Source organism: Helianthus annuus, chromosome 5, assembly GCF_002127325.2.
Source record: "Helianthus annuus cultivar XRQ/B chromosome 5, HanXRQr2.0-SUNRISE, whole genome shotgun sequence".
Taxonomy (NCBI): Eukaryota; Viridiplantae; Streptophyta; class Magnoliopsida; order Asterales; family Asteraceae; genus Helianthus; species Helianthus annuus.
This window is the reverse complement of record NC_035437.2, coordinates 97,422,272-97,435,915: the sequence shown is the minus strand read 5'-3', so window position 1 is coordinate 97,435,915 and position 13,644 is coordinate 97,422,272. Positions and strand designations below refer to the sequence as shown.

The following is a 13,644-nucleotide window of genomic DNA, read 5'->3' as shown; positions in this document are numbered from 1 at the left end:
TATGAATGAATTATTGAATCTATGATTGAATTAATGATGTATACTTGCTTAGGAACCAAACCCTAAGTGAAAATTATACATATGATGCTATATATTGAATGATTTGATGATTTACCACACTAGGATAAGTGGGTATTAATCACATGATGAATTTGATGATAGAATGATGATTAGAATCATCAAACATGATAGTAATCAGGAAATACTTGAACACTTTGTGTGTTTGAGTATATAATCATACTTACTATGATATGGGTTTAGTGTGATATGATAAAAATTTGATGATAGTTCATGATTAGTGATGTTTAATATCATCAAGTATTAATTCACTAAGTTATGGTTACAAGAACTTGTTAAATAAGTGATTAAAATGGTAATATATGAATGATGCTTACCGGATTATTGGCTAAGTAATTAAACGAGTAGTTAAGCTACTTCGTATAATTAATTAGGTCAATAGGCAGTTGACTTTTAAAAGCCAAACTGACCAACGATATGATCGAATGATAAATTCGACATAAGAATCGTAGGATGGGATAGTCGTGAATGATTATGACTAATCTAACCATCTTACAACTTACAATGAGAGTTTGACGCTTGACAAGCTAGGTGAAAGCTTGGGAAGGAAGCGGGTCAAACGAAACAAGAATGACGGAAAAGCATAATCTGGATGCTAGGTAAGTAAAGCTTACACCTTTTTATGTAATACCTATTGGTTTTATAGGTCATGAAGAATATAAAGTCTTGTTTGAATTATGATGTTCCAACACGATATGTGCGGTTCGGAACAAAAGACAATGATCATAAACCATGTTTAATGGTTAAAAAGAGCTAATACGGTTATTTAGTCATGAAATGACTAAAAGATAACGAGTTTTAATGATTACCTTATAAGGTAAACCAATGAAAATAATAAGGGTAAAACGGTATTTTGGTCACTCGTTGACAATAACCGTTAGTTTGGAAAGACACTTTATGGCGAAAGTCATAATGGGTCAAAAGCATTTAGAAATGGTTTATAAGTAAAAATGACCGTACGATGTAAACCGGAGCGAGTCATGTAGATAAGATGGTAATAAATATCGTCTTGCAAAGATATACGGTCATTTAGACCAAACGGGTCAAAAGGTGAAATTATCACCCTTTGACAATATCGACTAATGGTTTGTCGAGTTGTATGATTATAGGAATAAATATCAAATGGATATTTACATTGCTATTACTTAGCGGCTACTAAGGCAAGGTATCGAAACGGGTCAATATATTGATCCGAGTCAGGTATTTTTAATAGGTTAACTACTCAATTGGAACAAGAGGTTCATTGAGAGTTAAATGAAGTTAAATAGACATTCCGTTACTTTAAATAAGTAAATCGAATGATTTAAATGGTGGTTATGGTATTTTGAAACCTAATGACCTTTAATACAAGATCATAGTTTTAAAAGTGGGATGTTGGTCAAATATGGCTTTAAAAGTCCTTCGTCGTAATAGAAGGGTTAAAAGTGACCAAAATGCCCTTGTAAGCTAAATCGAGCGAACGACCCTTAAAGGTTGTTCGGAAACGAGTTTTATGATTAAATAAATACTTAAAATAAGTATAAAAAGCGAAAGATGAAAATCTTAGGTCAATTGACTCTATAAGAGTCTTTGCCGTAAAATAATGATCCGAGGGGTAAAACTCGGAATTTATAAGTTACCACATTATATCCGACACACATATAGTTGTGGAGGAAGTTTAGTTGATAAGAAATGTGGTAATATAATGCTACAAACGAATGAAAGCGATTCTTGTTGAAAATATGCTTAAAACCCCCTTAACGGGTCAAAATAAGCATATGAGCGAAATCGGGTTTAAAATACTTATGAAACCCATGATTTGAATCTAATAAGATAGAAAATATCGAACTTGTCAAGTTCCTAAGAAAATTTGGATTTAACAAACATATTTGTTTGATTATTACATGAACGAGTCAAAAGAACAAAATTACATTTTAAGTCGAAGGCTTAAAAGTCTAAAAATTTGTTAATCCGGATGTCGGATGTTAACTCCATGTGATGGAGAATAATTTTATGATCACGTAGGAAGAAACGTGAGTCAAATCGGATAAAAAATGAGTAAGTTATGCTCGTTTTCGTAAAAATGGGTTTGGCTGGAAAATGCAGCATCTGGCTGCAACCTTTCTGTCGAAACCTCACCCTCGCGCTACGCGATGGGTATCTCTATTGTTGTCACGGCCCGTGACGGGGCTCGCGTCGCACGAGAGATCAGTACTCATCCCGTCGCGCTACGCGACGGGTCATAATGCTATATATTTGTTGCTGAAACTTGTGGGTTGCATGTTTTTGACTCGCGAACTTGTTTAGACACGTTTTAAACGCTATATGACTAACTCATTTCATGTTTATATGAAATGTAGGTACCATTTGAGTTACCGGAGGACGATCAAGCTCGATGAGGAACTGAACACATAAAGATTAAAGCTTCCGCTAAGAGTTTCGTCGTCACTCTTAAACGACGAATTTATACATGTTATGTTAAAATGTTTTAAAGTTTAAAATGTTTTAACAAAGTAGTATTAAGTGTATGTTTAATCTTAAGTACACTATTATAATCAAAATATATATGATAATCGTATGAAATGGACTAAGGGTCTTACACGATACCACCTATCCGGCTCGCGGCACCCGCTCCCAGGGTGGGGTTGGGGTTTGCGACAGAGGGTGGTATCAGAGCCACTGGTTTAAGCCATTTAGGTGTTCTATTAATACCTACATTTTAAACAATTGTGTTAGGAAATTTATGTGTTATTCTGTGTAGATAAATCTTAATAATTATATTATGATTTTTATGTTATTTTGACCATTTTTGAGTTCACAGTATGAATTATCAAAATACATCTGACGCCTATCGTCACATGTCCAATTCTCCAATGGATGAAGGACCATCCGAGAGTGCACCCGGATACGTAGCTGATACCGAGGAACCTTTTGTTTTTAGAGCAAAATCTGAGGAAGCCTTTCCACCTAAGAAAAGGGGATGGTTTAATAAGGAGAAAAGGGAGAAAAGGAGAAAAAGGAAAACCCAACAAGCAACAATAACCTTAGTTGAAAGAACTGCTCAGATGCCAGTAACTAGACCTCTGTGGGAGGAACTGGATATGAGATTAGCTAATCTTGATATGTTCCGAACCGCAAAAAAATGAGCTTGACCTTAATCGTGTAGCAGAACCAGAACCTCAGTTATCACCTTTATATCCAGAACAACCCATAACACTAATACCAATGTACCCAAGAGGATGTGCCTTTATTAGAGAAGGCATAAAAAACCATAGATAAAACAAAAAAAAAAACACTTTTAAACACACATAACGAATTGTTCAATCTTGTCACTAACTTCTCTACTAAATCTCAAACACAATAATTTACATTAAATAGCGCAACTGAAGGGGTATGGTCCCAAAAAGCCGCGCAAACCTCCGTGTGGTTGCGCTTGAGACCATACTCCTTATTTTAATAAACCTCTTACTGAGAGCCTCGCGCGACCTACACCACGTTTCGATCTGTGTCGCGCGAGGCCTGGCCCATAAGAAGCTCAGATAACAGCACTTAGCATAAAATAAAGGAACACATGGGCATACTAACCCCTTAGTTACATGCCAAACAAGAACCACACAAGAAGGAAGCGCGAGGCTACCTCCAGTGGTACACAAGGTACAAGTGGCAGTGAAAAGAGCCAATGAACGTCCAGCAGCGTCTGGTCAATCCTGCGCCACGATTGCCTGACGATAAGTACATAAGGACGCCTACGTGGCACCAATCAGGGGACGGAGACAACTGTCCCCCGATCTCCACTTGTCTGCTGATGGCAGAAAGACAGCAGGGCCGACAACAATGACACGTGGCTCCAATCAAGGTGCGCCAGCACCAAAGAACTTCTAGAAGCCACTAAACGGTCGACACCAGCAAGGCATGGAGCATATCCGCTATGCTGTCCATTTCCGGCCCAAGGCCCATCAGCCCATATCCTCTTACACCTCTTCGGCTATAAATAGAGACCTCATTCCACAGGTTAAACATTCCATTCCCTCTACTCTCACTCTTAGCACTTAATTACTCTCAAAACAGTCGCTTATTCTCACGCCGGAGCCTGGTTAAGAGGGAAACCCCCACATTCCCCTCTTAACGAGTAACGGTGTTCTGTTTTGCAGGATTGATCCATCCAGTCGGAGCTCAAATATTCATTAGAAGATTAACCATCATGATAGAAACATAAACCAAATTGATTAGTACCTTAATCAGTTCTGTGTTTCTTCATTGGCGCCCACCGGTTTTTTCTATAACCACCTTCATCTTCTTTTATTTGAGCCTTTGATATCTTTTCTTCCTTCGACCATGGCTGGTCAAGGAACCATTCCAGAGTTCGGCTTCGGAACCAACTCTAACGCAGCGTTGGGTGAAGGAATCCAAAACTTCCAAGCCCAACAAATCGAAGAAATTGGTGAGGTCGACGGAACCAATACTGGGGGCCCGCGCGGGAGCATCACCCGCATCACTCAAGTGGTCACCCCAGGGAACAACTGAGAAGGACCTTCGAACACAGCACCAGCTCAGAATGTTTCGGCATTATTAGGCTTACCAGAAGGCGAAACCCCAGCCTCGTGGTATGCCAAAAACATCGCCACTATCAATGCAGCGTACCAGTCGCTGATTGCGCAACAAGCAGTTTTGACGGCAGAACCGTCCTTAGTAACTCCCCCAAGTCAAGGAGCGCGCCAGATGCCTCCACCGCCAAATCTCCAAGGCAGAATAAACAGGCCTCCCCCTACCAAACGTTTGAGCGTACACGACACGCGCGATACAAGAGGGGAAACGGATAGTTATTACGACTATCCGTCAACCCTTCAACGAGGCCCTGTTCACAGCCGGCTCACGCCGCGCAACATGAACAACGAATGGGAAGAGACAGATCCGAACGATCCGACTTGGGTAGATGACGAGGGTTCGTCAGTCTTTAACCGATTGCCAAAAAACCACGAGTACTTCAAGCCGAGACAGCACATCGGGTACACAGAAGAAGCTGAAAGAGATTTCTGCCTGGCGTACCGACCAGCGGAAGCTGCGGAACACTCCAAGTTCATCCCGAAAATTGCACTCGCGCCGCTTTCACGAGAGAAACTACCCCCGACTGTCGGGAAATTCAACGGATTGACTGATCCAGATGATCACGTCAGAACATTCACAAGTGTAGGCTGCATGGGAGGTTGGAACATGCCCATGTGGTGTCACTTGTTTATTCAAACTCCGCGCCTGGTTTGATAGCCTTCCGCCTGGGAAGATTAAATCGTGGGTAGATTTCAAGACACAGTTTTTGAGCTACTTCAGCCAACAACGTCGCTACCAGCGCAACACAGCCGAAGTAGAAGATATTTGGCGAAGAGATGGTGAAGGTCTGGAGGACTTCATCACCCGTTTTAATAAGGAATGTTTGGAGAGAGGCGGCGTCAGTGAACAACTCATGCGTTGTCACTTTAAGAAGGCCATCCGCTGTGATAGTCTCATTAGAACTATCACAGGTAAAGATGGAATGCCAAAGGAGTGGGATAAACTCATGGAGGCTGCAAAAATCGTCGCGCAAACCGAGGAGTCACTCGCTGGTAGCAAGAGTTATTACTCTGAAGATCGATTCTCTAGAGGAAACACGCGCGACAACAACAAACGCAACAAATACAAGAGTAACGACTGGAAGTCTGGGAGATCAAGAGGCCACGACGACAGGCCGCGCTACAGGGAAGACGCGCGTGAAACGATTGACCGAATCGGTTACAAGAAAGCGGTCAAAGACGACAATCGTGAAAAGCACTGGACTCCGCTCACAAAAACGCCAAAAGAAGTATTGATGACGGAGAATCATGATTTCAAGGCTCCCAGGCCCATGACAAACAAGAAGGGGCAAGACCCCAACTTGTACTGCGACTTTCATAAAGACTCAGGGCACTTGACTGATGACTGTTACAGTTTGCGCCAAGAAATCGAGAGAGCACTTAAAAGCGGTAAACTAAGCCATCTGGTGAAGAACGTGCGCAAAGAAACTCGTCAGCTCCAGCGCCATGATGAAGGGAACCACAAGAAAGTCCGACGTCTAGAGACTCACATGGTCAACGGACCTAGGTATAGCGCGAAAGAGAAAGGCAAGCGTCCATACGAGCCTTCATGGCAAGAGCAACAGGTCATTTTCCCGATAGTGCGCGGCGGTCCTTGTGCCACACGACCCGTCGTCATTACCGGTATCATCGACCATTATGAAACGGAATACAAGATCATAATCCAGGAAGTACAGCAGACATCATTTACGAGCAGTGTTTCAACCAATTTGATGAAGAGGACAAGGCGAGACTCGAGCCAGTCAATTATCCCTTGTCCGGATTTTGCAACGAGATGGTCTTCCCACTCGGTCAGATCAGTTTCCCCGTCACACTTTCTGACGGAAAACATTCAAGAACAACAAATGTGAACTTGGGAGGGAGACCCAGGGTGAGCTGAATATGGTAACTTCAACACCCCACTCTGCGATAGGGTTCCCAACCAAGACAGGAGTAGCAATCATCTATGCCAAAAAGGAAGTGATGTCCACTGAAGAAATGCGCCCAGCGAAAGCGGCGAAGGTTTCTACAACCGAGCCCGAAAAATGGGTCTTAAACCGCAGATACCCAGAGCAAACAGTGACCATTGGCCACGCCATTTCGTCAGACATCCGAACGCAGTTGAAGCAATTATTGTTCCGAAATATGGATATATTTGCCTGGACCCCGGCAGACATGACCGGTGTCCCGCGCAACATAACCGAACATTGCTTAAACACTTACCCCTCCGTTGAACCAAAGGTCCAAAGAAGACGCAGCTTGGGAGCAGACAAAACGAAAGCAATGAACGAGCAAGTATGCGAGTTGCTCAAAGCTGGGATCTTGCGGGAGGTACGATATCAGAGTTGGGTTGCGAACCCGGTGATGGTTGAAAAGTCAAACGGCGGATGGCGAATGTGCGTAGACTACACTGATCTCAACAAGGCATGCCCAAAGGATTGCTATTCCTTGCCTGAGATCGACAAAAAGATAGACTCGCTAGCGCCGTATAGATGGAAGTGCTTTTTGGATTGCTACAAGGGGTATCATCAAGTTCAGATGAAACTCGAAGATGAAGACAAGACAGCCTTCAGAACTGATCTTGGAATCTTCTGCTACACAAAGATGCCTTTTGGCCTAAAAAATGCTGGCGCAACATATCAACGGTTGATGGACAAGACCTTCGCAGGAGACATCGGAAAGCATATCGAAGTTTACATCGATGATCTAGTGGTTAAAAGTCCCAAAGAGTACCAAATGTTGAAAGACATCGAAAAAACGTTCAATTCATTGCGTAGTGTAAATATGAAGCTGAATCCAGCCAAATGCTCCTTTGGCATGGAAGAGGGGAAGTTTCTAGGCTTCATTGTCACAAACGGCGGTTTCAAAGTGAACCCAGAGAAAGTACAGGCTATAGAGCGAATGTCCTCACCGCGAACCATCAAAGAGATGCAACGACTGGCCGGCCGACTGGCCGCGCTTAATCGTTTTCTCTCCGATCACGCCGCGAAGTCGTACCCCTTTATCAGCACGTTGCGCAACTGCGTAAAGAAACAAGAATTCAAATGGACCCCCGAGGCGGAGGCGGCTTTTCAGCAAATGAAACAGTGTCTGATTGAACTTCCTACCCTGACTGCACCGTTCGAAAAGGAACCACTCGTACTGTACTTATCTTCTTCAGATAAGGCAGTAGGGTCGGTATTATTGGTGGAGAGAAACGGAGTTCAAACTCCAATTTACTACGTCAGCAGGGTACTCACTGACCCAGAGGCAAGATATTCCACGATGGAAAAATTGATTCTTGCACTGCTACACGCCTCCCGAAGGCTGCGCAGGTATTTTACAGGCCACGTGATAACCGTGCTTACCAACTTCCACATTGGCACAATATTGCAAAAGCCAGAGACATCAGGCAGATTGGCAAAATGGGCCATTGAGCTGGGAGGCCATAACATCTTGTACAAGCCACGTCCAGCCATTAAGGGTCAGGTCCTAGCCGACTTCGTCACAGAAGTGCCGGCCGATAAAATCAAAGAATGTGAGCTGATAGAGACTCCTGAGAAAGACGTGACTGATGAGACTTGGATGCTTTATACTGATGGAGCATCAAATGAAGATGGCGCTGGAGCAGGATTGCGCCTGGTGAGCCCCGAGAATCATGAATTTACTTACGCCATCAAGTTGGACTTTAAAAACACCAACAACGAGGCGGAGTATGAAGCATTTCTGGCAGGCTTACGCCTCGCCATCAAAATGGGAGCCAAAAGCTTACGAGCACATGTCGACTCACTCCTGATAGCCAGCCAAGTCAATGGCATATACGATGCAAAGGGTGAAGTCATGGCTCTATATCTGGAACAGGCAAAAGAATTGCTTCAACAATTCAAATCTCACAAGGTTATCCACATCAATCATTCGGAAAACAAGCCAGCTGATGCTTTAAGCAAGCTTGCTTCGACTTCTTTTCAGCACCTTGCAAAAGACGTAAGAATAGAAGTACTCAAAAATCCATCAGTACTGTTGCGTCAAGTGAACGTGATTGAGATGGGACAGCCATCCTGGATGACCCCCATAATCCAGTATTTGCAAGAAGGGGTACTCCATGAAAACAAAGCAGAGGCAAGGAAGATTCAAAACAAGGCCCTGCAATATGAAATGAATGGTGGTATTCTATATCGAAAATCCTTCTTGGGACCACTACTGCGCTGTGTGGACCCCCAAGATGCGAACTACTTGATCAGGGAGATCCACGAAGGGATCTGCGGCATTCATTCTGGACCGCGCATGGTTGTCGCAAAGATCATGAGCGCCGGATATTACTGGCCAAGGATGCATGTCGATGCCCTGAAGGAAATCCGCAAATGCGACTCCTGTCAGCGACACTCTCCAAAAACCCTGCGCCCCAAGAACGACCTTATCCCTGTATCTACTGCATGGCCTTTCCAGCAGTGGGGAATCGACATGGTGGGACCCTTCCCAGAGGCTCCTGGCGCCGTCAAATTCATAATAGTAGCCGTCGATTACTTCACAAAATGGGTGGAAGCCAAAGCCCTCGCGTCAACTACAGCTATGATGGTGCGCAAGTTCATTTGGGAGCACATCATATGCAGATTTGGCCTCCCGCTCAAGATTGTAACCGATAATGGCACCAACTTTGCGTCAGAAGACCTCCAGAAGTGGATGAAGGAGATGAAAATCGAACACACTTTCACATCCGTTGCGCATCCTGAAGGCAACGGACAGGTGGAAAGCGTGAACAAGTGCATTGTCGAGGGGATAAAGGCCCGACTGGGCACAAGGCGAAGAGGTTGGGTAGATGAGCTCCCGAGCATCTTGTGGGCTCATCGAACCATGCCAAAAACTAGTACCGGCGAAACCCCTTTTAGCTTAGTATATGGCTCAGAGGCGGTTATCCTGGCAGAAGTCGGCCTACCCTCCCCGCGCTTGACAGCGGTCAACGCAATCGACAATGAAGCGGAGAGACGTCTTGACTTGGACTTGTTGGAAGAAAGGCACGAAATCGCGCGAATCAGGGAAGCCAAGTACAAGACCCAACTGGAAAGGTACTACAACACAAGAGTCCGCATTTGTACCTTCACTCCAGGAGAATACGTCTTCCGAGATAATGAAGCGTCAAATGCGGAACGTCCAGGAAAGTTAGCACCCAAATGGGAAGGCCCATATCTGATCCACGAAGTGCTAGGCAAAGGGGCTTACAAGTTACGCACCCTAGATGGCTACATCCTATCGCGAACATGGAATGCGCAACAACTGCGCAAATGCTATATGTAACTTACTTCGGCCATGCGCCTTTTTACGTTTCTATGTTGGCTATACGCCGTTTGCAATTAATGTATGTTGGCCTAAGCGCCCGTTTCCGAATTAATGAAAGCATACGACATGTTTTCTATTACTTCTTTCGTTACAAATGCATGTTAAACTTCTGATTAGCGCGAAAACACTCCAGCAACTTAGAGATTATCAAACGAGAACCGCCCCCAAGGTCCTCCGCGAATAAAGCGCGAGACCGGGCAATTCCACTTTACCTAAAGAGACTTCCATTTATTCGAGCTAATTTAACCTAAGTTTTTGACAACAATGCAATAATTGTAACGGGAAAACACAAATACAATTCATGTAATATAAAACATGCGCAACAGCGCAACGTTGTACAGTCAAAATACAAAAAGGAATTACAAGGCACAAAGCCTATCGACAAAGCCTATTCTAGTCCATCATGTTGTTCACCATCATCATCGCCATCATCATCGTTCCCGCCATCATCATCGCCATTTCCACCATCATCGCCAGCTGTTTCCTCCTCATCCGATAACTCCACAGTCACTGGGGGGGGGGGATCAAGAATGGCCTTAAGACGCTGACACCAGTCGTCTTTCTTTAAAGCCTCCATGACCAAATCCATCACAGGCAAAGTAAGATTGTCATAAGCATCCTCAGCACGCGTAAGCGCAGCATTCGCCTGGTCGGTCACCGAGCAATGGCTCACATCAAACTCTTGTCCTAGCATCTCCTCAACATGTTGGGCACATTCCAGATAGCCCCCTCGATGACCCACTGCGCGCGCAGAATCTGTAAGAGCAGCGACAGCGCGATCCAGCTCACCAGCATTGAGGATAGAGTTGGCAACCTATAATGAGAACCGCATATTAGGACCAGCTAGCAAATCAGGCATGCAAAAATATGCAAGTACAAACTTACCAGCACTACTCCACGAGTGCACATCCATTCAGCCTCAGACACAAGCGTGTCAACGATGCCTTGGGCCTCCGAGTAGTTGGTCTGAGCCACATTCAGAGCGGCAGCGCTGACAGCACGCGCCTCTTCAGCAGTGGCAGCCTTAACCCTCTCCGCCTCAAGGTCGATCTCCAAGGACTCGCATCTGTCAATCTGATCATTCAGACGGCGTTTAAGCTCAGCGATCTCGACATCCTTGGCCAGGAGATCCTTATCCTTGCTGGATAGCTGCACCTTTGTCTCAGCCAACTCAGCCTGAAAAGCGACAAAAGATTTAAGCTATTTTGTGAACAACATAACAAGGAAAAGTAAAGTGGTAAACTAACCTCCATCTGCTGCTTGGCAGCCTTCTCAGCCTGCGCATCTTCAACTTTCGCGGTCAGCTCAGCAACTTTTGCTTCAAGATCAACAATCTTGTTCCGAGCCGCGAAGGCGCGCACATTATCCCTCTCACATATACGCTTGAACTCGGCCTTCTCCTTGGCCAATTGCTGTTCAGCAGTGTGGAGTTTATTTTTAAGGCCCTCGCGCCCCCATTCCTCGGCCTTCTTGTCTGCAACAAACTTGGCCTTCTCCTCATCAAAGGTGGCCTTGGACTTCTCAAACTCAGCAATACGCTTTAGTATCCGCTCGCGATAACCCTCCCAGTCTGCCCGCTCCCTAACCATCGTTCGCCACTCGCGAACTATCTGATGGTTGGCGGCACGAGCATTAGCTTCTCCAAGCACGAAAGTTCGATACAACATTTCATGGGTCTTCGCCCTCTGCCGGTTAACCTCTCCAGGAGTAAACGAGTTCAAGAACCAATCACGGCAGGGCCCGAATTCCTGAAATGTGTCCTTCTGCTTCAAACTCCAGGGAGCTTGGTGAGGAGCATCACCGCGTTCTTCCTCGGTATAACTCTTATAATATATATCACCAACGGTGTCCTTCGCCCCAATGACGTTTGGATTATAGCCCCCAGCTCCACCAGAACTCGCACCACTAGAGGTATACCGACTCGACCCCTTGGAAGTATGTATCTTTGAACGGTCATGGGCCTCAGTATGCGCGAGGTGAGCAGGTTTGACGACTTCAGACCCTTGCTTCCTCTCAGAACCCCTAACGACCTCAGACTCTTGAACATTGACAGGTTTGTCCATAGCCTTCTTTTGTTCTTGCTCCCTCTCCAACTCGAAGGCTCTCTTCTCCTCAGCCTTCTTTCTCTTCTCCTCCTCAGCATTCTTCCTCTTCTCCTCTTCAACCTTCTTTTTCTCTTCCTCAGTTTTTTTCTTCTTATCCTCCTCAGCTTTCTTCTTTTTCACTTCCTCCTTACGACGTTCCTCAGCTTTCCGCTGCGCGTCAACAGCCTTCGCCACGTCTTGTTCAGCAATATGCTTCTCTTTAGCAGACTCATCACCAGCAGTCTGAGAAGACTTGATCGTAATTTTCAGCCTCTTCGGCTCTGGCTCAGTAAACGTGACACCCTTCTCAGGAGTCTTCTTCTTGATCTCTGCGGGAAATAAAACAAATAATTAAGCAAGGAAGATAACTAAAGGGAGAGAAATCAGGAGCTTACCAGGAGAGAACTTGTACAGAGAGCGCAGTTTGCTCGTCTTCCCAACCAAGGGAAGCACGTCAACAATTGGCGCAGAGCCCACACCAGCTGTGGTCTCACTCCTAACTCTTTTTCTACCAACCAACTGGGCAGCAGCATCTTCTTCTTCTTCTTCAGTTTCCTCTTCATGCACCGAAGGGGTCGCGCCAGCATCAGGGTTACGAGAACCCGCGCTTCCAGAACTCTTTGAGCTACCCGCTCCAGTCTTTACATCAGTTGTGCGTGATAAGCCTTTAAGTGAGTCACTTATTATCACATAATCGTTTAAATCACTCTGTCGAAGGCGAAGAGTACCTACTACCAGCCCCCTTGCTGGTCACCTCCGGACCCGCTTTAACTGTTTTCTTCTTCTTCAGGGGTTTTTTCTTCTTCTCTTCCGGGTCAATCCCCAGGTCGCGCAACACACCTGCAAATATATTAGACCACGAACTTAGCTTGCCGCTGGAAGACTCTACAGACTCCTCGCTCGAAAGATAGACAACCTCTTTCCCAGCAGAAGTCACAGAGTGCAAAGGACGAGGTTTAGGAAGTTGCGCACCTTCAGTCGTGGTAGGCGGCGTGGTAAAGGCATCAGCAACAGGGTACATAAAATTCCCTCTGATTTGTTCGTACCAGCTTTCCTCATCCTCGCGCAATGGGCGCACGCCCATAGATCCACCAAATGTAGCGAAGGCCGCTTGATATAGTTGCGCCTCTACACGTCCAAATAACATAAGTAACAATAAAACAAACACATGAAACAAAGAAAAGGAAGAGAATCACTGACCCTGATCGCCGATCTTCAAGACAGGCACCTCTTTACTTTCTGGTGACCACTGGTCACTCATCCGCGCGGCCACCAGCACATTTTCCCCAAATACCCGATTCGGGGTAGGGGTTAACTGTTGATACCACAAGGCTTGCTTGGGGATTGGAAGATCTTCCTTCAACACTGCTTCAGTCCAGTCCCTGAAGGGCATGGCAATCGGAAGTACCTCTTCCCGAATAAAGAAGAACTTGGGTTTCCAGTCGTGGAAGCTCTTTGGAGGGTTTAACAAGATCTTCTTTGCAGCACCACGGCTGGCAAAGGAGAAGAAACCCATCGTCCTTTGTAGTTGGTAGAAAGCCCGGAATTTCTCCACAGTCGGCTCGATGCCATGAGATCGGCATAAAAACTCAAAGTGACGAACCCTA

General features: G+C 45.2%; 1 protein-coding gene across 1 annotated transcript; it reads right to left on the bottom strand.

The window, feature by feature from the left end:
• Nucleotides 1-9,810: 9,810 nt before the first annotated feature.
• On the bottom strand, nucleotides 9,811-12,059 carry LOC118492280 (myosin-7B-like). Its single transcript, XM_035990200.1, has 3 exons — nucleotides 11,201-12,059; nucleotides 10,839-11,129; nucleotides 9,811-10,767 (listed from the first exon to the last, which is right to left on the bottom strand). The coding sequence occupies exons 1-3, from the start codon at nucleotides 12,014-12,016 to the stop codon at nucleotides 10,342-10,344; spliced, it is 1,533 nt and encodes a 510-aa protein (XP_035846093.1). The 5' UTR covers nucleotides 12,017-12,059; the 3' UTR covers nucleotides 9,811-10,341.
• Nucleotides 12,060-13,644: the final 1,585 nt, after the last annotated feature.

What these genes read in the sequence shown, in the direction of transcription:
- LOC118492280 (XM_035990200.1), bottom strand. Translation starts at nt 12,016, where the DNA reads ATGGACAAACCTGTCAATGTTCAAGAGTCTGAGGTCGTTAGGGGTTCT. An exon ending in CTGCCAAGCAGCAGATGGAG is followed by an intron (nt 11,130 to 11,200) that starts GTTAGTTTACCA and finishes GTCGCTTTTCAG; the next exon opens with GCTGAGTTGGCTGAGACAAA. An exon ending in GCACTCGTGGAGTAGTGCTG is followed by an intron (nt 10,768 to 10,838) that starts GTAAGTTTGTAC and finishes TTCTCATTATAG; the next exon opens with GTTGCCAACTCTATCCTCAA.